Source organism: Vicugna pacos, chromosome 11 (assembly GCF_048564905.1).
Source record: "Vicugna pacos chromosome 11, VicPac4, whole genome shotgun sequence".
NCBI lineage: Eukaryota > Metazoa > Chordata > Mammalia > Artiodactyla > Camelidae > Vicugna > Vicugna pacos.
The window spans coordinates 89,700,352-89,720,982 of record NC_132997.1 but is presented as its reverse complement, the minus strand read 5'-3'; the positions used below and the strand labels follow the sequence as shown (position 1 = coordinate 89,720,982).

The window sequence follows — 20,631 nt, the reverse complement described above, 5'->3', positions numbered from 1 at the left end:
TCTTAAAAAAAAAAAAAAGTGAGTTTTGCATCAGAGTCACCTAGTAAAAGAAAGTTGTAGTCCTCAAACCACCTACCTTCCTGGGCAACAGCTGGAAACTTCAAGAGAAGGATGTGAGAAAGGTGACCTATCTTCAAAAGTAACTCAACCTGAGAAAAATAAAACTCCCTTCCAGAACACGGCTTTTCTCACCGCGTATTCTGAGAGCTAGAGGCTGCAAGCAAGCGATGGTCTCACAACAGGAACAGTTTCCTTAAATGACAAGCGTTGGTGTTTCTTAGCCTTACAGAGGGACCTGAGTAACAGGCTTTTTTCTCTGCCTGTATTGGTTAACAGTGATTATTTTTTAAAAAAAAATTAAAAAGCAGAAATCCAGTAAACCAAATGGAAGAAATACTCAAGCGCTCAGAAGCTGGTTCATGATTAGATGAGCTGGGAGCCATGAAAACAGCATTCAACCTTTCCATTTAGAGTGTAAGTCCAAACACCACTCTATCAGAATGCTTCCTAATGAGAGAATGACTTGCTAAGGTCCGTATGTCTTATTCTTGGTCTCGCGTCCCCTGCATGAGGTAACTGCTGATCCTGAATGCCAGCACTTGTCTGCATTGGATTTTCTCAAGTGGGCAGTAATCAGCTGTTTCTCCTCCACGGCAGGCGGCTTCTTGCCCTCTCCCTCCTCGTCATTAGGTGTGATTGGTTTCCAGCCGGTTTCTTCCTGCTCTCCCGCACGGTGAGTAAGCGGCAGCTGCTGGCTGCCACCTTCCAACGCTGCCACTGTGCCAGTCAAACGGCATCTGACGTGATGCCTTCAATTACAGGCACCCATTATCAGCAGCAAGATGCACATTCTCTTGCGTTGTCAATGGTTCATCCTGCTCGGTGCTGATTAAGATTTTGATACTTTACAGGGAAAGCGGCTTTCTGGACACCTGTCGTTCTTGTTGCCTTGCCTTTTGGGATGATCTCTTCTACTTTCTTCAGCACTTTTCTTTTAAAACGAACTAGAGCCTCAGTTTAAACAGGGAAAGAGAAGATGTACTGAGGCCTGCCTCCTGCCAGTCCGGAGCACACCCCGCATCCTCTGACCTCATCCGTTTCCTCCGACACCCAGATAAGCCCTCCTGCTGCTGCCCACGAACGACCACATGACAGCACCCACCTCGGCTGCTGTGAGGATGGGAGCCCATTCGGCAGCCTGGGGTCTGGGGAGTAAAAGGAAGCAGCTCTTGCCCCACAGAGGGACCACCGGGCTGACCGAGCGAGTCAGGTTAGGTCAGAGCAAGAAAGGAGAGTGGGGTGACACTGGAACCAGGGACAATTTATTGAGCATTTACTATGTGCCAGACACGGGGGGGTGGCATCCACTGGGATTCCTCCCTTTAATCCTCATGATACCCTGGGTGACAGACAGCTCAGCTTTAGGGCCTGTGTGGACCTTCCCTTCCTCCCAAGAGTCTTAAACATTCTCCTGAGTGACAGAAGCATTTGTAGGTGATTTTTTTTTTTTCTGGTCAAATAGGGTTGAAAGTAATCTTCACTTAAGCCTTAATCAGACTGATATGGTGGCAACAGAACAAAGTTGTTTTCTTTTTTTGTTTTTTTTTTTTTGGTTGTGGGGGGAGCTATGGGGAAGCGGGAGGTAATTAGATTTTTTTTTTTTTTTTTTTTTTACTGGAGGTACTGGGGATTGAACCCAGGACCTCCTGCACGCTAAGCACACCACCACTGAGCTGTACCCACCCCCTCAAGAGTTGTTTTCTGTCGTTGCAGAGAATTTCTGACCCTGCTTTGGACACAGTACCGGGCTGGGGTCAAACAAAGGTGGACAGGGAGCTTAGACAGCCAGGCTGGAAAAGAAGAGGTGCCCTGAGAAGTGTGACAAAGTGCCCCGGCTGTTGAGAGCTGGGGAGGCATCAGCACAAGAGGGAGGAAGGGGGCGGACGTCGGAACGTTTCCATAGCCACTCTGCTTCTTTGAGTCAAACGAGGCATGAGTAATTCAACATCATCAAGTTAAATCCTATACAAGAAAGGGTATAAGACTAGTGCTCAGTGCTGAATGGATTTTTTAAAAATATATTGAACTAACTGATGAATGCAAAAGATGCCCAAAACAAAGACTGCACATAACCTAACTTGGGGGTCTGTGTCTGTCTTTAAATCCACTCTCTGGGGAAAAGCGTAAAAGGGCAGTTCAAGAAACCCTGAAACATGAAGACCTATTTCAGTTCAACCGTCAGGAGGAACTTCCAACGTCCTCCCAAGAGAACATCACAGGTGAACCTCGCGTCCATTCCTCAACACAAAACTACCATCTCCGATGGCCTTGTTTCTCATTCACTCTTAATCTCAAACCCTCGTCTTTCAACTAGATGAGTGTTATCACCATTTGATATTTTAGAAAAACAGCAGCCACACCACCACCAGGTGTGAACATTTATCAGAAAAGTTAAAATGACTAATGCATTTCAAAATTCAAATTAGAATCGGTAAGTCAGAATTTGCTCAGAAGAGGAACACTTTATAGTCAATACCACATTAGCCTACAGCTATGTTTCTAGTCATGAAATTATGAATTTAAAGGTTAAACATGCTCACATCTATATGCATAAATGACAATTTTTCCATAAGGTTCATTAAAACCATCTCCAGAGTCTTATGCAGTGAAGACTAAGACACTATTACTGAAAGCTGTAAAGATTAGGAGAAAAGCAAACAGACCCAAAGGTGGCTGATCTTAGGAATAAGCACAGGAGGCAAAAAAGTTATGTTTTAGATTTTCAAGAAGCATAGAAAATTAAATTGAACTACCCATGTTTATATCTGGCTGATAGAGCTCTACTGACTGCTATTCTATGTTCAAAATAATTTCATTCTTTAAATGTCTAAACATGATACTTGATACAGTAAAAGCAGCAGCTTCCCTCTGTGGTATAAACTAAAGAGAAACTCATACCACCATTTATGTTTGGGGAGTTCTATTCAGAAAGGAGCAGAAATATATTTTAGAACTATGCCTAAGACGTTACCCAGAAGACCAGGCTAAAATGACCAAGAAACACGTCATTGCATCCTAAAATTTTCTTACCATTTTTTCTTCCTTGGCAGGTGGACTTCGAAGAAAAACGCAGAGAGGAGCAAAAAGAATATCAATTACTCCAATAATTGTCATGAGCCACGGAAATCCAATTGCCTTTGCGATAGCCCCACCAGCGGAAGGACCTTTCAGGAAACAGAGAATTAGATAAAGCTCTCTAAATGTCTTGTAGGCAGAAATATGCAAAGGTTTAAGTAATTTTCAGCAGGCATTATCAATCACGCACTGAGAAAAAAAGGTGGTTTTGAAAAGCCAATGTCCTTACCTATCGCATATCCCATACAGAATGCCACATCCGCAATGGCATACACGCTCCCATAGACCGACACGTGCCGCAGGTCCACCAGGTAGCCCATGATGGGCATCATTGACGAATCCACCATGCCTGTGGACAGTCAGGGAACACAGGCTACAGAAAACTGATGGAAATCCACAATGGGCTGAATGTCAGGGACCGTATCCAAGACTCAGCCCTGCCAAGATTCTTCCCCTCTCAGCACTGCTGCCTGCAAGACTTGAGGCAAACTCCCTAGAGCGTATCTTCCACCCAAGAGAGACTGAAGGTGCCTGAGGCTGGGACTGTTCTCGGCCTTGTCTCACCTTGTCCTCCACTGTCTGCTGGAGGGCACCCAGGACTCTGGTGACTCACTGGCCATTCTTCAGATCCAGAGTGTTGCTGGCTCCGGGCTGTGTGGACCCTGAGCCTGCTTCTTGCGGGTGATTTCCTGATTTGCTGTTTTCTGGCCCACTTGTCCACTGCCCTCAAAGAGTGGGCGAACCGATGTGCCTCACCCAGCCTCCTCCCCAACCACACCCTGGCCTCACACTTAGATTACAAGAGTTACAGCTGAAAAGTACTAGGCAGAATCAGAAAGAAACAGAACAGGAAGGAAAGTGAGGGCTCATCTGGCCCTACTTGGGGAACTAAAATCAATAGAGGTTGGCTCATTTAGCTGGCTAAAAACCAAAAACCACCACCAAGACCTGTATTAGAATCTCTGGTCTCTTGAATAGTCAGGGACAGGAAGCAGCAAGAAAGAGCACAACATATTCAGAGTTCAGGGTCCAAATTCCTGGCGGGCAAGCATCGTCACGCCTCATCTCTCTGAACATCTGTCTCCCCACTGACAACATGGAGATGAAAATGATTGGCTAAATGAGATGACGGCTGTGAACACGCCCAGCAGGGCATTCAAATGCTAGGTCCCTCACCCACACACCTAGCAGAGGCAGGAGGATAAGAGAAATTTCTTTCATTCAACTATTTTTCGCTGATCACCTGAAATGTGCAAGGTGCTGCGACATGGGGTGAACAAAACAAAGAGCTGAAAAATGAATGACAATTGTGACTGATGCTACAAAGACGCCATAAGAGGTTATGTATGTGTATGTGTATATGTATGTGTATGTATACATGTCTATATGTATCTGTGTTTACATACATGTATATGTACGTGTATTTGTACATGTGCACATACTGTGTTATACGTGTACATGTAAATGATTGTGTATGTATACGTGTGTCACATGTATGTCTGTATGTGTGTGCATGTACTTGTATGTGTATGTGTGTACGTAAATGCATGTGTAAATACATGTACGTGTATGTGTAAGAGTACACATATATGTATACGACTATGTGTATATTTATATACTAGGAGAACCTAACCTGGTCTGAAGAGTCAGCAAGGGCTCCGTTCTTTCTACTGGACCAAAGATTCAATTCCTGCCTTTACCCTATGACAGATTTAGCTTTACTTCTATCACGATCAATCCGTATATTATAAATAAGAAATGAGCATATGCTATTTATCTAAACTATTAAAAAGATTTTCCCTAACATATTACTTACATTCCTCACATTACTACAGACTCGTCCCCTTTGCCTGTGAAAATGCCCCACGGTACAGCTGTTCATCGACACATCAGTCTACTTTTTCTGTACAAACCTTATTCAGAAAAAAAATACATATGAAGTTTTTGTCCCCCAGCCTCATATGAGAGGGTCTGTGCACAGATATGAGCCCAAACAAATGTGCTCTGAGTAAGCAGTGCATCTGTTTGCCCAAGCTCAGCAGTGGAGAGTCACTTTGCTTCTGTAAATATCAGGCTTTTTTAATACTGGTTTTCAGGAAATAAATGACTGTGTGGAAGCTGGTACCCTTCTGTAGATGATCTGCAAGATATACTTGAGCTAAGCTGCCCACAGCCTCCTGCCAAGTGTCTAGAAATTTTAGATTGAGTAACTATAGTCTGCCTGAGTGAGAGGAACTCTTTCTTAATAAAGGGAAAACAAAGTTTTAAGGCACAAGGCGCATGTGACTTACCAATTGCAAAACCAACTCCAAAGTTGGGAGCTATGAGTCCATAAATGTTTTTTGCAAAAGGGATCTGTAAGAGGAAATAAATACTATACTAAAACAACATGATACGCAGCTGTAAATCATCTTGCAAAGACATCTTAACGACCTGTTTTCTCTGGCCTGCTTTGCACGTTCCCTTCTGAAGGAAACAGAAGGAGGAAGAAGGATGGAGTTTGGGCAGAAGTAGACCCTCCAACGCTGTAACAGTCAGAGCTGAAATGGGTTTTGTGACCACCAAGAAAAAACAGTTCAGAGTCATAGGTGACCGTTCGGCCTAGTCCATACTCCATTTTTGGAAAGAACTAGAAGGTCTCATTTGGGGTAGATACTGACCTTTGGCAGAAGATGTTTTATTCTAGAAAAACATCTTGCTATTGTTTCTGGCTAGTTGCCCTGAAGTGTTTAAGACACCGTAATGTTTACGATGATAGTGCGAGAAAGAGTGAAATAAAAACTAGGTAAGAAAACATTCTAAATAACTTCCAACTGACATACAATGAAAATAAACCCTTTGGAGAGGACTGTCCAAAGTTTTTAAGATGATTAAAAAAAAAGAGAAGAAAATGGAAGATGTAATAAAACTAAATGTCAACAGACTTTAAACTGCTGTAAAATATTTCCTGGCGATTCTTGCCCAAAGCAAACGTTTCATTCACAGATTATTTCCACTTGCCACATGTCATCTTTTACTCACACATAAAATGCTGATTCCAACAATTATCATTCCTAGAAGAGCACAAAGCCACCTGTCAAAAAATAAATAGGGCATCATCAATAAACGATCCCACCCCCACTTCACCCCACCCACACCCTGGTCCAAGTTTTACTGGAAATCAAAACAATTACTTGTAACAGCTAAGGTAGAAACATTCAGAAATTTTTTTTGAAGAACTACTTATTATAACAGGGTGAGTATTGTTTCATTTCACCTTACCTCCCCATTTTGTGTGCGAGGATCCCAAAAACATTGGTTCCGATGAGATAAGAGACACTAGCTGGCAAGAAAGCAACGCCTGTAAATTTATGAAAAGGACACCTTATCAGGACTGCTATCAGTCAAGTGTGAGAAAACCTAATAATGCTTAGACACCACAATGGGGATCAGAGCAGATGAAATGAAGCCCCGGGGCCTGCACCCAAGCAGCTAATATCCGGTGGCTGACGGAGCCAGTCTGGACCCCAAACAGCTCATCCGTCCGCACAAAGCTGCTGAGACACTCCAGAAATGAAATCCAGTCCTCTATCATCACTTCATCTCGCCGCCTCCTCTGCTGTGTGGCGAGCTTTTCCCGGGACACCGACAGCCCCCAGTTGTGGAGCTGTCAGCTGCCATCCCACCCAGGTGACAAGCAGTGGTGGCATCTCCTTCTGTCCCCTCCCCTGTCCTTCCTTTTCTGATAGAAGACACAGGCATTGACAAAATTGAGGCACAGTTAAGCACAAATTTAAAAAAGTTAAAATTATCCCACACCCCATCACTCAGATAACCACCACGGCTGCTTTCCCCTGTAAGTTTATATGTACTTAAATAAATGGGTGTCCATAGAATTTTCATGGGTTTTTTTCCCAAAAAATATATTGGATTATATCTACAGTTCTCCATCCTGCTTTTTTCAATTAGCTTTATGAACATCTTTCCGTGCCAGAAAAGTAAATAAGTAAATAAATGTCCACATGGTCATTTTTTGTGGCCAGGTCCTATGTGATTGACAGTTTCACGTCCAAGGTTTAATGCTCTCCCAGGGGACGAACCTTGCCAGCCCCAAGCCAAGCCTGGTTTCCAGCTGCCGGTGCCAGTGGTCGTCTTGAAAGTACCCTCTGCCTTGAACAGAAAAGCTACTCAAGCCAGCTCAGGTGTGGTAGCCAGAGACCTTGTCCACATCAGCTCCATCTGGTCCCCATCCAGTATTGGGACAATAGGAAAATCTCTTCTTGAAAGATGGCTTTTCCAACTTTTAATACTTTTTAAGTGTTTTTTCGTGAAATCCAGAAATACCAGATTTGCTGTTAAGCTTTGCCCACATGGTAAAAGTTCCTTTGTTCTCAATCATATGACTGCATGAATTAGATATGCAGATTGATACTAGCTGGTCAGCAGGTACCCTCTGCACTCAAAATGCACAGGGCCCGGGGTCCTTGTCCAGGCAGCTCACTAGTACACAAGTGGCAGGTGTGATCCTGCCTCTCCAAGGACATGCGAGCCTCCACTGCCCCTCTGAAGGCACTAATGCAAACCATCAAACCTCCAGAAAGGCTGAGCCTTCCAGCACAGAAGGGACTTCACAGTGATTGCTTGCAGGAGCTAAATACAAAAGCAAATCTTCCTAGACTTGATAACCTGGAAAGTAACGATAAAGTGCAATCTAGTTTCATGTTCCAGGAAACCGTTTCCCTCACCCTTAGCAACATAAGGCGGCCGCATCATTGCCGGGTGTGATTGGACATGGCAAACGTTACCATTAACACGTGCCCAGCTCAGGGCCACGCTGCAGCAAAGACAATGACCACAGCATGGCTCTGGTCACCACAAGAGCCCCTTTAAAGGAGGAGCCAGATGACGTGACCCACAACGTGGCTGCACTAGGGACGCACACAGGTACAAGGCAGCGCTCTGAGAAAAAGAATCTGCGGCTGGCACAGCTCTCAAAGCAGCTGGCATTTAAGCCTGATCCTGGAGGGGTTGAGCAGAGAAGAACTAAGTCTGGAGACGTAAGAAATCATGAGGGCTTTTGTCACAGGATGGGTATCAGGGAGGCATAAATGAACGAAATGAGCAAAGTATCAGAAAAGCAACAGCACAAGTAGCGGGTACCCTGATAAACAGCCAGCGACATTCAGCCTCAGGGTCCGAGAAACAAAAGGAAAATGGAGGGGAGGGGCCCCGACTCCATCTAAGGAAGCAGCTGCCATCCTGCCCAGCCAATTACTGCCCTGGAGGAGTGTGAGATGGGAAGGTCTGGTTTTTCTAGAGAAGTTGAAGTCTGGATTCTTACGTGAAATCTCTTGCTTTTTACATGTTGGCAATTAGTCTTTTAAAGACATAAACCTCATGCAGGCCAACACAGTACCAGCCAATCAAACCCTACCTATGGGCTGAATCTGGCCCACAGACACCCTCTGTAAGCACACGATGAAGGAAGTGGCTGGCAGAGAACCTGGCCAGAATGGCTTGCTGGAGAATCCTGACTGCAGGAGCAAAGCATGGAAAGGATCTCTGAAGCCAAAACTTCAAAGAAGGGATGCAGACAAGCTCAGACGTGTGACCTGGGAGCCATCATATGTTATTTTCCATGGACAGCAAATACAATTGGCTGTTGAATAACATGGGCTTGAACTGCACAGGTCTACTTGTATGTGGATATTTTCAGTACATGCTCCGTGGTCAGCTGAACGCACAGATGAGGAAACTGTAGCTACAGAGGAACAGCAGATATCGAGGGCCAACTCTAAATTTGAGCAGATTTTCCACTGTGCGGAGGGTCAGCGCCTCTAACCCCAAAGCTGTACAAGGGTCAGTGTACTCTCAGACAGCAAACACCAACTTCCTGATTCTCAAGCAAAAAGCATGGGACTAGGAGGCATGAAACAAGGTGTTCATTTCAGCTGGAAACTGACCAGCCAAGGCTTGGGTGGGTCACTTTAACCCCTTAGAGCCTGAGAGACAGCAACAGCTCCTGCTGCTCACACCTCACAGGAATGCTTTGAGGATCACATGGAAACGTGCACAACAAGGGCCTTGACACCAGCCCTCCTCCCAAATTGATCCCTGTGCCCCGTCACTCATGCAAACCCCTCCTTACCCGCTGTTCACCCTGGCCTGCTCTCCTGACCTTCCGCAAATTGTAGTCAGCGCCTGAGGGCAGGGACCACTTCACCTGTCGTCCCCCCCAACCAAGCCTGCTCCTTGGGGGTAACAGGCAGCAACGTGGTCTGGAACCCACAGTTCTCCTTTCTCAACTTCCAAGCCGGGGACAGGGCCACGCACCCTTTGGACCATGGGCTCCAAGTTCCTGAGTCCTGTTCTGACAAGCCTCGGCATCCTCTGCCAGGACCTCAGCCACCTCCCGACGATCCGCAGAACCAGCCTCCCGGAACTCAAAGAAGGCTCAGGGTGCCTCGCGCAGGAGCCCATCTGCTGTCCCAAGAGGCAGCCGTCTAGCTCTGCTCCGAGACCTGGGGCCAGGAGCCCCCGACTCTTCCAGACAGCCCTTTCAGGGGTGCCTCCTACTGCAGGGCGGGCACCCGAACACCAAGCCCTAAGCTTTTCCTTCACCTCCACCCACTGGCCCTGGTTCGCATTCTGGAGCCAAGAGAAGCTGTTTTCAACCACCACCTCTAACCCAGCCACCAGGGTTGCAGGAGTGAGACGCATCCCACCCATGACTCAGCTTTGCCGGTGAAACACGGCCCAGGCTCTGGGCTGTTCCCCAGTGACCCCGCTGTCCAAGTTCAAGTTACTTCTCTACCTTGAAACCTGGTTCCCAGAACTGCCCCAACCCACGATGGGTCCACAGCATGGGACCACTAGCATGTGAGGAAGGAAACAAAGGCCGAATGAATCTGCAGGGCTTCTTCACTGTCCAGCATGGGCATCTCCCCGGGCTCGTAGTGCACAGACCTGCGCTTCCTCCAGGCGCCCCCACCTCGCCTTCACGGGGCATTTTCCACCCCAGAGCAGGACGTCACCCTCTCACCAGAGGAATTTTCTGCCTGTCAAGATCTTTGAATCTGTGACTAATTGAACATCTTTATCCCTCCTACGTTTGTATCACCAAATGCAAACAAGACTACTTTCTAGGCCTTTTCCCAGCCCTGTGAGAAGTGTTGATGGGGCCGGGCTGCACCAGGGCCACGTGTGCGAGCCTGCTCTTCTCTGGGCCGCCGCCCTCCTTCCCAGCACGCGGGCGCCTCCTCGCTTACGTCTGCTTATAGGAGTTCACCAAGAGGGATCATCTGCCCATCCCTGTGTCCCCAGTGGCTTGGCTGGGAACCAGAATGGGGCAATGGTCCACTCCTTGGGGTGGGGGCTCAGGAGGCTGAAGTTCTCACATCCCAGGACGACAAGATGTTGGCAATCTCCTTGTCTTTGCTACCCAGCCAGGCTGACGCAAGACGTGCACAAGTCACAGCTGGATGGGAGCAGGGAGGGTCCCCCGCCAGCAGGTCAGTGTCCTTCCCTCCATCCCACACCACATCCCCATGCCTCATTAAAGGGCCAGAAGAAAGAATCTGGTGGTCCTGTTGTCTGAAGTCTGCTCTAAGCTTCCCTTTTGGGGTCACAGGCCTCATCATGACCATGAACTTTGATTCCCTAACCCTCAGGGTGTCAGGGACAGGTCACCTGACCCAGGACTTGAGGTAAAGCGATGCCATGATGGAATTCGAGATTTGCAGATACTAACTACTATGTATAAAATAGATTGTGTGTGTACAGCACGAGGAACTATATTCAATATCTTGCAGTCATCTATAATGAAAAAGAATACGAAAAGGAATATAAGGATATATACGGATGACTGAAACATGATGCTGTACACCGGAAACTGACACAACACTGCAAACTGACTATACTTCAGTTTAAAAAAACAAAAGAGAGGAGTGCCATGATGATTCTCCCTCCACCAATCCAAACCCGGGGCACACCCAAGGGCAGCGAAGGAGACAGGGATGGGCTCTCGGGGAGCCCCCTGGAATAGGGGTGGGCTGTGTCCTCACCTCCCTAAAAATTATGGCCAAACCCACAGTGTTCAATAACAGTGTCACCCACGTAGCTCAAAGATTGTTTTGCTCTGACTTCACATCTTACGGTCTTTCTCCAGAAATAATCAGGGAAGCAAAAGGTAGAACGGTCTCTACCTTTTCACACTGGATGGAAGAGAGTTCACGTGAGACCCTGAACAGGGAGGGGCTGGCTGCCCGGGCCTCCAGGCCTGCGTCCTTGCCTCGCAGACAGGTCCCCTCCTCGGGCCTTCTCACCAAGGCTCGGAGGGGCCTGAGGGGCTTGGAGAGGTGGGCCAAGAGCTGCCAAGGCCCACAGGTTCCCTCACCCTGGAGATGACTCTGCAAACGGACACAAATTTGATTCTCTGGAGGAAACGCAAGTCTATCTCTGAGGCAAGGAAGGAGCCATCTCACTGGGGGGAAGGTACGGGGTCGGGGAACATCTGGCCGGGCTGATAAGCCCCACGAGAGGACCTCCTGATGCAATCTGGGCCGCCTGCGACCTGCTATCTGACCCGGATGGCCCCAGGTCTCTGCCTGACGTGGAAGACTTTATAAGGAAAGCCTCAGGCTGTGTCTGGAGAGGAAGAGGGCACAGCCGCTGATGAGCCCTGCACATGGCCAGGCCGTTCAATTAGGGTGGTAAGTAGGTTAAGTGGAGAAAACAGAAACAGCAGAAAAGCATCCCTGCCCAGGAACACGTGCAAAGCCAGCACGGAGCGCCACTCGCAGCCACGTACCACCCACCTGGGGTGCCTCCCGAGACACCGAGAGGCCCCAGTCACCGCCGGCACCAGAGAGAGAGAAACCCCAGAGAAACAGCTTCCACGGTGTAATCCACCAGCATCAGCAACAAGACGTGACAGAAGTCCATCTCTCCTGCAGAGCGGTGGGCTCTCCTTAGGACCTTTGAGAGCCTCTGGGTTTCTTCTGCTGTCTCCGTGGCCAGGAAGTTCAGAGCTAATTTCTGCCTAAGAACTAGCCTTAGTTTAGCTCCCAGAATCTTTCCTCCTTCATTGAATGATTCTTGTTGTTGGAGGCTTGGTTTTGGTCTTGTTTTGCGGCCTGATCCACATACCATAAAATCCACCCGTCTAAAGTGCCCGGCTCACCGGTGTTTCATACATTCTCAGGGCTGTGCCACCATCCCCAGTATTTAATTCCGGAACACTTTCATCATCCCAAAAAGAAACCTCACATTCACCAGCAGTCCCTCCCTATTCAGCCCAACTTCTCAGCATTTGGGGCTTTTTAATGAAGGAATTTTTTTTTTTTTTTGATGAAAGAACACAGAAATTCAATGCAGAACCCAAAAGGTCTAGTGCCCAGACGAGACCGACTGGAGTGAGGCAGGAGGAACAGGGACCAGCCCAAACAGGAGGCACAGCCAACATGCCTCTGCAGAGGGAAAGTTTAAGTTCCGCTGAGGAAGGCTGGGGGCACTACAAATGTCAGCTTCTTCTGAACTGAGAGTCTCCATCTGAAGATATCAGTATGTAAGTTGAAAGAACTAAGAAAAGAAAATAACTCTCTAGGAAGGACAACTGATAAATTCTTAAAGAAATGTGTGTCTGTAGGGACTAGCCTTCCAAATATAAAGCAACATTCTGAAGCTACAGTAATTAAATAGGAGGGTACTGACACAGGGAGACAAGCAGACAAACTGAACAGAAGAGCGAAATCCAGAAACAGAACCAAGAACACACGGTCATTTCGAGCATGAAGGACGTGGGGGAAATTCAGAGAGACTCCTAGGACTCCCGGCTGCAGGGCTGGACAGAAAACAGAACAGTAACGCCAGATCCCTGCCACACACCTTATAGCCAAATGAATTCCATGTAAATTCAAGATTTTAATGTAAAAAACAGATCAGAAATTTATTGGAGAAAAACGAGGGTGAAAAAATAACCTTAGCAGAGGAAAGGCCGTCCTGAGCTTGAGCTGAAATGACAATGACTTGAAGGGGAAGGCTGCTGAATCTCACTCGTAGCATTTTTAAATGTTCTGAAATGTTTTGGAAAATCAAAAAATAGGAGTGTACACATATTATTGAGAGACACAAAGGAAATTAGCAGAAGAAACAATTAAAAGAGTTGAAGGTGATCAAACCTAAAGAAGAGATTTGGAGATGAGGAGGCATGGGGCAGAGACTGCTGCTTTTTCATCATGATTTTTATAATGCTATTTAACTTTAAAGTTATGTACATGTGCAACTTGGATAAAAATTAAAAATTAGTTGTGAAAATTAAATCTACCTATTGTGACCCAGAAACATGGAAAAACAAGAGGTCACACAGTGACGAAAATGGTTAAGATTCCACCTGGGTTGGGTTTTCAAACATTTCACACACATGGTGATAAATGCAGAACCATCTGGAAGACGACACACAGAACTATTAACAATTAAAAACTAAGTCTGTTGTTATTCCCTTTCACTTAAGTCTTATTGCTGTCTACATACATTTAATGTAACTAGTCCAGTTCAGAAACATGGGGAGATGCTGAATGTATTTTTCCTCTCTCATCTCTGCCCAAGTCTGACACCTTTATACTAATCATGGATGACACAAAACTGAAGCCGAAATAAACCCCAAAGCTCACTGCTAACCTAAGCACTGGCCCCATTAAGTGTCAAACAGAAACAATCACGTTATTATCCTGCTACTGGCAGCTCAGAGAGGCTACCATATGAGACCCGCCCTGGAGACAAAAGTCCTAGAATCAGAAGCGCCCCCCCCCAAGTCTTACCCAGTTGCCACTTGTGGGAACACATGGTCTCCATCATCCAGATGGGCAGGGCCGGCTCCAGCATGGCGATCCCCATGTTTGCAAAGCAGATGGACCCTTTAAGGGAGAAGGGGGTTAGTGTGCTTCTGTTTTGGGTCTCAAATGTCCCCTACCATTTTCAAACACAGTTACATCCCTCGTGCCCACAGCTAGAACAGTTAGCTCGGATACCCAAAACTCCTACTTTTGGAAGAAAAAGATAAATAACAGGTCAAGGTGGTTAATAGGGTGGGCTGTGTTTTAAATTATTATTATTACTTAAAACAACCAGAATAATCCCAGAATCATAAAGTTTGGAACTGGACTGAGGCTTAGAGATCACTTGGCTTAACCATCCCAATTTGTTAATGAAGAAAGGGAGTTCCAATTTATTAATGAAGTAACTTGCCTGAGGCTACCCAGCAGCTCAGGCCACTTCCAGGCCACACACAGACTCAGGTAAACTGAGGCTCCTACACCTGTTTCACTGTGCAACGAACACAGGTTATTTCTAATGAGGCCCTTGGTTACCTGAAAATCCAGTGCATTCAGTGCAAATATGCTGCTGAGGGATTTTTTTTTAATCAACTATACCTACAGGGTATCCATGCAAATATCCATTATCACTGTGTTAACCAGAAGCCTCTGCAAATGCAGGACCATCTGGGGAAGAAAACACATGAAACTACTACCCCCATCATTTTGAGATCATCCTGTGCTGGGCACCGTGGAACCTTTAATTTGCTAGAATCTTGCTTCAAAGAACATTGTGCGACCGTGATTAAGGTGCTCACATTAGGGAGAAAACTGTTTTCACTTCATAATCATTTAAAGACAGAACACAAAAACGATGCTGAAATGGTTGGACTCCCCTCACCCACCTGTTCCGTGTTTTCTTAGATTCTGTATGTGTCTTTTTGACATTAATTACAGGGCCAAACAACCAGAGTTGTTCCCATCTCCCCTGTGATCCAGGGGCCATACCCTGACACCTCCTTATCTAACTCTGACCCACCAAACCAGTATCCTCCGCCCAGACAACTGGGGGAGGGCACCCAGATGGGAATTATTTAAGCTAGCCAATCCTAAGCTGCTCACCCCAACCTGCCTTTCCCATGGAAACTCCTAGGCTCTGGCCTGGGCCTTCCCCTCACCCCTTTCTGCCTCCCGCCCTAACCTGGTGATTCCCCATTTGGTCCTGAGAGACATGGCGTTTCCTCTTTTCTCAGGAAACATAATAAAATGTACCTTCAGTGGTATTGATCCCTCCGTGTCATCATTTGGTCACCTCCATAAACTAATTCTCACCGGTATAAATGAGACACTGTCTGGCCCCCAAATCCCACAGTCCAGGCTGCCTGGACCTGCTGATGGCCTGGCATTCAGTGCTGGCTGGATCTCTGCATCTCCTCCACAGGGAGGGGAGTCACAGTGAGAGTCCAGATAGCACAGCCTGTCCACATGCCTGCCCCAAGGTGCATGGACTCACATCTCTGGGCCCTCATCTCTCATCACCTATGTCCTCGTCCCCATCTAGGACAGCCAGGGCTCCAGGGCAACCTTAGTTCTGGGGTGTCCCCTGCATCTTGCCGGGGCACAGAGACGGCCCTGCATGAGGAGGTCACCACACAAGGTTATAACCCTCTGGCCAACAAGTGTGACAGACAAGGTCTAGACCAGGGTTACATGCGTGCTGCCCTGACCAATTCCAGCAGCAGACAGCCTAGCCATACCAGCTTGGGGTTTTGAAAATGGCTGAATCTGAATGCCCTCGGGCTCCCCCAGTCCTGCTAGTGTCTGTGACCCCTGCTCAGATAAATGTAGCCGGAACTGGAGGGAACCCTAACAGCCTAACACCACACTGCACGGCTGCCCTCTCTGGCCTGACTGCTGCTGACGACTGTGTCCAGGCCCAGGCTGCATAAGGCTGGTCCCTCACTAGGCAGCCCAGGCCTGTGCAGCTGGGATGGTCGTGGGAGGACAGTCGCTTGGACGGATGCAGCCCATTATCCTCCCCAAGAGCCACACAACCCCAGGGCTTCCTTTGAGCCCATCGAGGCCAAGAACCCAAAGGACGTCTTCCAGCGGCCAGTCCGCCGCTGCACAGGATGCCCTCTCTGCAGAGGGGGAGGTGCCCCTTGGCCCGTGGGGACCCTGCTCTCAGTCTCTATTCAAAGATGCCAAGGTGAAATCAGACCACCCACCTAAGACGCCTGTGGTGAGGACAGGGACTCATCCCAGAGGTTCAAGGCAAAACAATGATGGGCTCTGACACAAACACAATGAGCAAGTTTGGCCCCAAACAATCCTCCCTGGAGAGCACCTCTGTGACTCAGACATCTTCGCCCCAAACGAAAAACAGCAAAGAAGCTCAGCTGTGTCCGAAATTAATGATGGAAGAAAAACATTTCTTGCGACCTCTTTGTGCGTTTTCTGTTTTACTATAGCCCACCGTTTCCAGCCACAAAATGAACGTCGGTCCTCGGCATCCACCCCACCCCTTGGCTGAGAAGAACCGGGGTGCAGGGCAGCCCCACCTGCAGCGACGAGGATGTACGGGTCCTTCAGCAGGGTGGTGAGCGGCGTCCCCTTCTGGCTCTGTCAGGGAAAACAGGGTTAGGAGAGGCTACGTGGCCACCGCCGCACCCCCCTTTGCCTGCTGCTCACCTCCGGCTGCACCCGGGACGGCTGGAGCACAAAGAGCTGAACCGCTAGGAGAGGAAGCAAAGAAAAGCGTGGCCCTGGGCGCCTGCCCAGAGGGACGCCGAGCTCATGGCCCCCGGGGTCGCGGCCAAGGGGCCAACGGACAGACTCACCTCCATCCAAGAGCACCAGGGCAGCCAGCACCAGGAACGGGGCTGTCTTCCCCACAAACTCGTACAGCACACTCCCAAAGGGGGGGCCCACTGCAAGGAAGAGAAAGAGGGGCCGGGGCCAGGCTGATGCCCTCCCCCGGACTAGGACCATCCACTGTTTCTTGAGTTTCTCCCCCCGCTTCGCTCCCAAAACCATGCAGCGTGGCCACCCTCCGTTCTGTTCAAGAGTGTTAAGTTGTCCTGGCAACTTCCACCAAGTGGTTTTACACAATCTGTAAGGGTCAGTTCAAAAGCAAAGATCATAGAGAAACAAGATCCAGGCCAGAAGTGCACAGGAAAACGGACCAGTGAGGACCTCGTGGTCCTTATAAAGCAGCACAGACAGGGGCTGTGGGCTCCCAGATGAAGGACAGGAGTCTAACAGAGGCAGGGGGCCCAGATCTCTCAGGGAAGAGGTTTGTACCAGGCCTGGGAGCTCAGCCAGGGCAGGTGGGGGGGGCAGGCTCAGAAAGGGGGAAGGTCCTCAGGTGGGATGGTAACTCGGAGAATTTGAGCAGAAGGACCTTGGTAGACCATTTTCCCCACCATTTTTCAAAGGCCCCATGAAAGCTGGGACTGAAAAGGGGACAGCAGTGTGAAAGAGGGCTCCCTGTCCAACACCAGACAGGCCCTCCTCCCAGTCCGGCTCCACGGTGGACATCACCCACCTAAGACCCCCAAGGCCAGGCCTCCCAGGGCAATCCCCATGGCGTTGCCTCTCTCTTCATCATCTGTGTACACACTGGCCAGCATGCCCATCCCTAAACAGGAACAGAAACGGTGACAGCCAAGCTCTGGGAGCAACACAATAATCATCACAACTTGCTCTCCCCATCTGGCCCAGATGGTGGTCTTCCCACGCCTGTCAGGCCAGCAAAAACAGAAGGCCAAGCAGAATCCAAGAAGGCGGTACCTTCTCTGAGAACCCACCACCAACCACAACCACCAATACTTTGATTCCCTGAATTATTCTGGCTTATTCTGTAAAGGGCTGCCAGTCTGGGCAATGCTGGTGGACCCTCCGACAGACGGAATCCCTCCCAGGGCCCTGACTTGGGTTCCACACCTACCAGCTACAGATGAGCAGGAGGAGCCGACGCCTTGCAGGGACCTGGCAACCAGCAGGAAGCCGTAACTGCTGGAGAAGGCGAACACTGCGGAGAGAATGGCCCAGCCGAGCATCAGCACAGCCCCCGCTGATGCTACGACCAAATCATCTCAAACAGGGGCTTCTGAAGGCTTCCCTTAACCCAATGGGCTATTTCCATATCACCCACATCATGCTTTTGCTCTCTGAAGACCTCTCCTATCCACTCCTTTCTACAGTTGCTATCAACACTGTCCCCCTCACCCCAAGGCTGTGTCCCCAGCTGGTGGTGGTCAGAGTCCACCCATGACCCCCAGTCAGAGGGCAAACATCAGATACTTACTAACTGTTGAGACAAACATGATGCAGAATCCCGTGAACATTGGAATTGGATAGCCGATTCTGCAAAACAGAACCAAGACGAAAACCCGGTGACTGCTTTGTATTTTTTAAGCCTCTCGGTTGAGTCTCCCCTGCTTACCCTTTGGGATCAGGAGGATCAGCGCTTGGTCAACTTTTCTAAAAATTCATATAGTTGGTGCTTCCTACATGACCTTTTTGTGTTTGACTGTCTTGGAACGTGAATACATTTATGGATTTCCACGCTGTACAGAAACTTCTCTGGAATAAATGCTAATAAAACATTGGCAAGTAACCGAGAACACGTCCAAATACACAGCCCCCGTTTCCATCCTATTTTTTTTTAATTTCTTTAATTATCATCTTTGCTGAAGCTTCCCCGAAGGGACAACTGCAGTCAAACGATTCTAGTAAAAGGTCATCAAGTGAGTCAACAGGCAGCAGGGACAACCGCACTGCATCCCAGAGGCATTAGGAAGCAGGAGATTTTCAGCTCCATCTTCACATTGACCCCGATGAGGCCAGCTGAGAGAGACAGGCCTTGTTTTCTGTGCAAAAATTCAACATCCTAATTGTTCTGTAAGACCACTGTCCATACAGGGCTCTGCAACCAGGTGGGCAGGGGAGGTGGGAAGACCCTGGCCTTCTGGTATCACCCTCCTGGCTGGACACCTGGCCTGGCCGCTCAACCCAAGCCAATCTCCCTTTGGCCCCACTGAGAGACCACCACCCACCTCCCAGAGCTGCAGTGGGTATAAAATAAGATGTGGATGTTAAACTGCTAGCAGGACACCTGGAACATAAAAAGTGCTTCAGAAATTTGGTTTCCTCCCTCATGCTCTTCCTGTTTTCCTTCTCTGTTTCCTCTTTGTTTCTTTAAGCAAGCAGGTTGGTTCCTGCCGTATGGATGGGGCATGAGAGCGAAGGCCACGTCTTAGTCCCCCGTCCTGAGAGGGGCCCACACTTGCTGAGCTGCTGTCCTACAGGAGATCTCGGTCAACCCAGAACCACCCTGAGCATCTCCGGGCCTCATGTCCCTCCAGCCCCAGACCCTCCAGACCCTGGAGAGAAACCAGATGAGGGACAAGGAACCCTGAGAGTCCCAATCACACAGCCTGGGAGGGCTCTCTATTTCAGGCTTGAATTTTTAAAAATCATAATAACAATACCTTTAGGTTACACTCAGTTCTCCAGGCACTTACACGCATGAGCTCAATGCTCTGACAAGGGCAGACAACTACCTCTCTGTTTTACAGATGAGGAAACTGAGGTACGAAAAATTAACTTGTCAGATGTCCTCAGGGTAATTTCACTCAGGGCCATTCCATCCAGTCCAGGACTTTTTCTTGTAAACTTTACTTACCTTCTCAGGTAGCCAAAAGGCATACGTGGCTTTAAATAGACCCCTTCTAAAAGTTCTAGTCACATTCATATGTATTTTTATCTGCTTCATGTGCATCCAGAAACCAAACAGCATCCAAAATCACGACAGATTCCCAGGCAGTCCCCTCCTACAAACCCAGGCAAAGATTCCTCTACTCTGACCGGAAATGAGTTTGTAACTCACAAAGCGGGGCTTAAAGCCAATCCCATGAACTAGGAAAGATACCAGGGTTCTGAACTGCAGTCCAGATCCATCAAATGGCAGCTTCTCTTGTCTCAACTACCTCCGAGCTGACTGCTCACCGTGCTCTTATTCCTGTAGGCAGAAGAAACCCACGCTAGGTCCAACATGGCACTGCTGGATGCCGACTAAGAAAACTTCCAGGAAGCTCAGAGAGAACTCACAGGCAGTTTATTTTTCTCAGCAACTGCTGCATGTCTGGGGGAAGAACGGACATACGGCTGCCTTGGAATAAACGAAGGCTTCTCACCCCTTTCAACATCTTACTTGGAAAACCATATGTATGTCAAAGCTAGTAGAATACCAGCGATATTATATTTAGTCCCACCACTGGCCAAGGTCACCTGGCAGGACACAGCTGGGGGGGCTCCCTCTTACCAGGAGGCTCCAGCATTCCCGGAGACCATAAGCAGGGAACCAGCGTGCAGAGTCATCTCTGATGCTCACCGCAATTCCGTGAGGTAGCTGGCTTTATCTCTACTTTCAGATGGCCACATTGAGGCTCAAGGAATTTAAGTAACTTGCCTCAAATTCAGGGCAATAAGCATACCTCGAGCATCTAAGGTGTGCCAGGCCCCGCTGGCACACACTGCAGTGGGAACAGCAGTCGCAGGAGCAGAGTTCACACGGGGTGAATGGCATGCAGGGTCCACAGTATCTTTTAAAACCAGGTGGCTCTGTCCCCACAGGGCTGTGTGCTTATGGAGAATACGTTTTACCAAGGCCAGGTGCTGTGTCTCTCTTTTAAAATGCTAC

The 20,631-nt window shown here is 48.3% G+C and overlaps 1 protein-coding gene across 1 annotated transcript in view; it reads right to left on the bottom strand.

Annotated features, from left to right (window-relative positions):
- The window catches only part of SLC18A2 (solute carrier family 18 member A2), a 31,665-nt gene that overhangs the window by 3,388 nt on the left and 7,646 nt on the right, over positions 1–20,631 (bottom strand). The window contains exons 4-15 of the mRNA XM_072971964.1: positions 18,235–18,293; positions 17,875–17,958; positions 17,473–17,565; positions 16,766–16,855; positions 16,617–16,660; positions 16,487–16,547; positions 13,932–14,027; positions 6,397–6,475; positions 6,157–6,208; positions 5,427–5,490; positions 3,365–3,484; positions 3,091–3,224 (exon numbers count right to left, since the gene is read on the bottom strand). Coding sequence (XP_072828065.1) covers positions 3,091–3,224; positions 3,365–3,484; positions 5,427–5,490; positions 6,157–6,208; positions 6,397–6,475; positions 13,932–14,027; positions 16,487–16,547; positions 16,617–16,660; positions 16,766–16,855; positions 17,473–17,565; positions 17,875–17,958; positions 18,235–18,293 — 976 coding nt within the window. The remainder of the gene's footprint in view (positions 1–3,090; positions 3,225–3,364; positions 3,485–5,426; positions 5,491–6,156; positions 6,209–6,396; positions 6,476–13,931; positions 14,028–16,486; positions 16,548–16,616; positions 16,661–16,765; positions 16,856–17,472; positions 17,566–17,874; positions 17,959–18,234; positions 18,294–20,631) is intronic.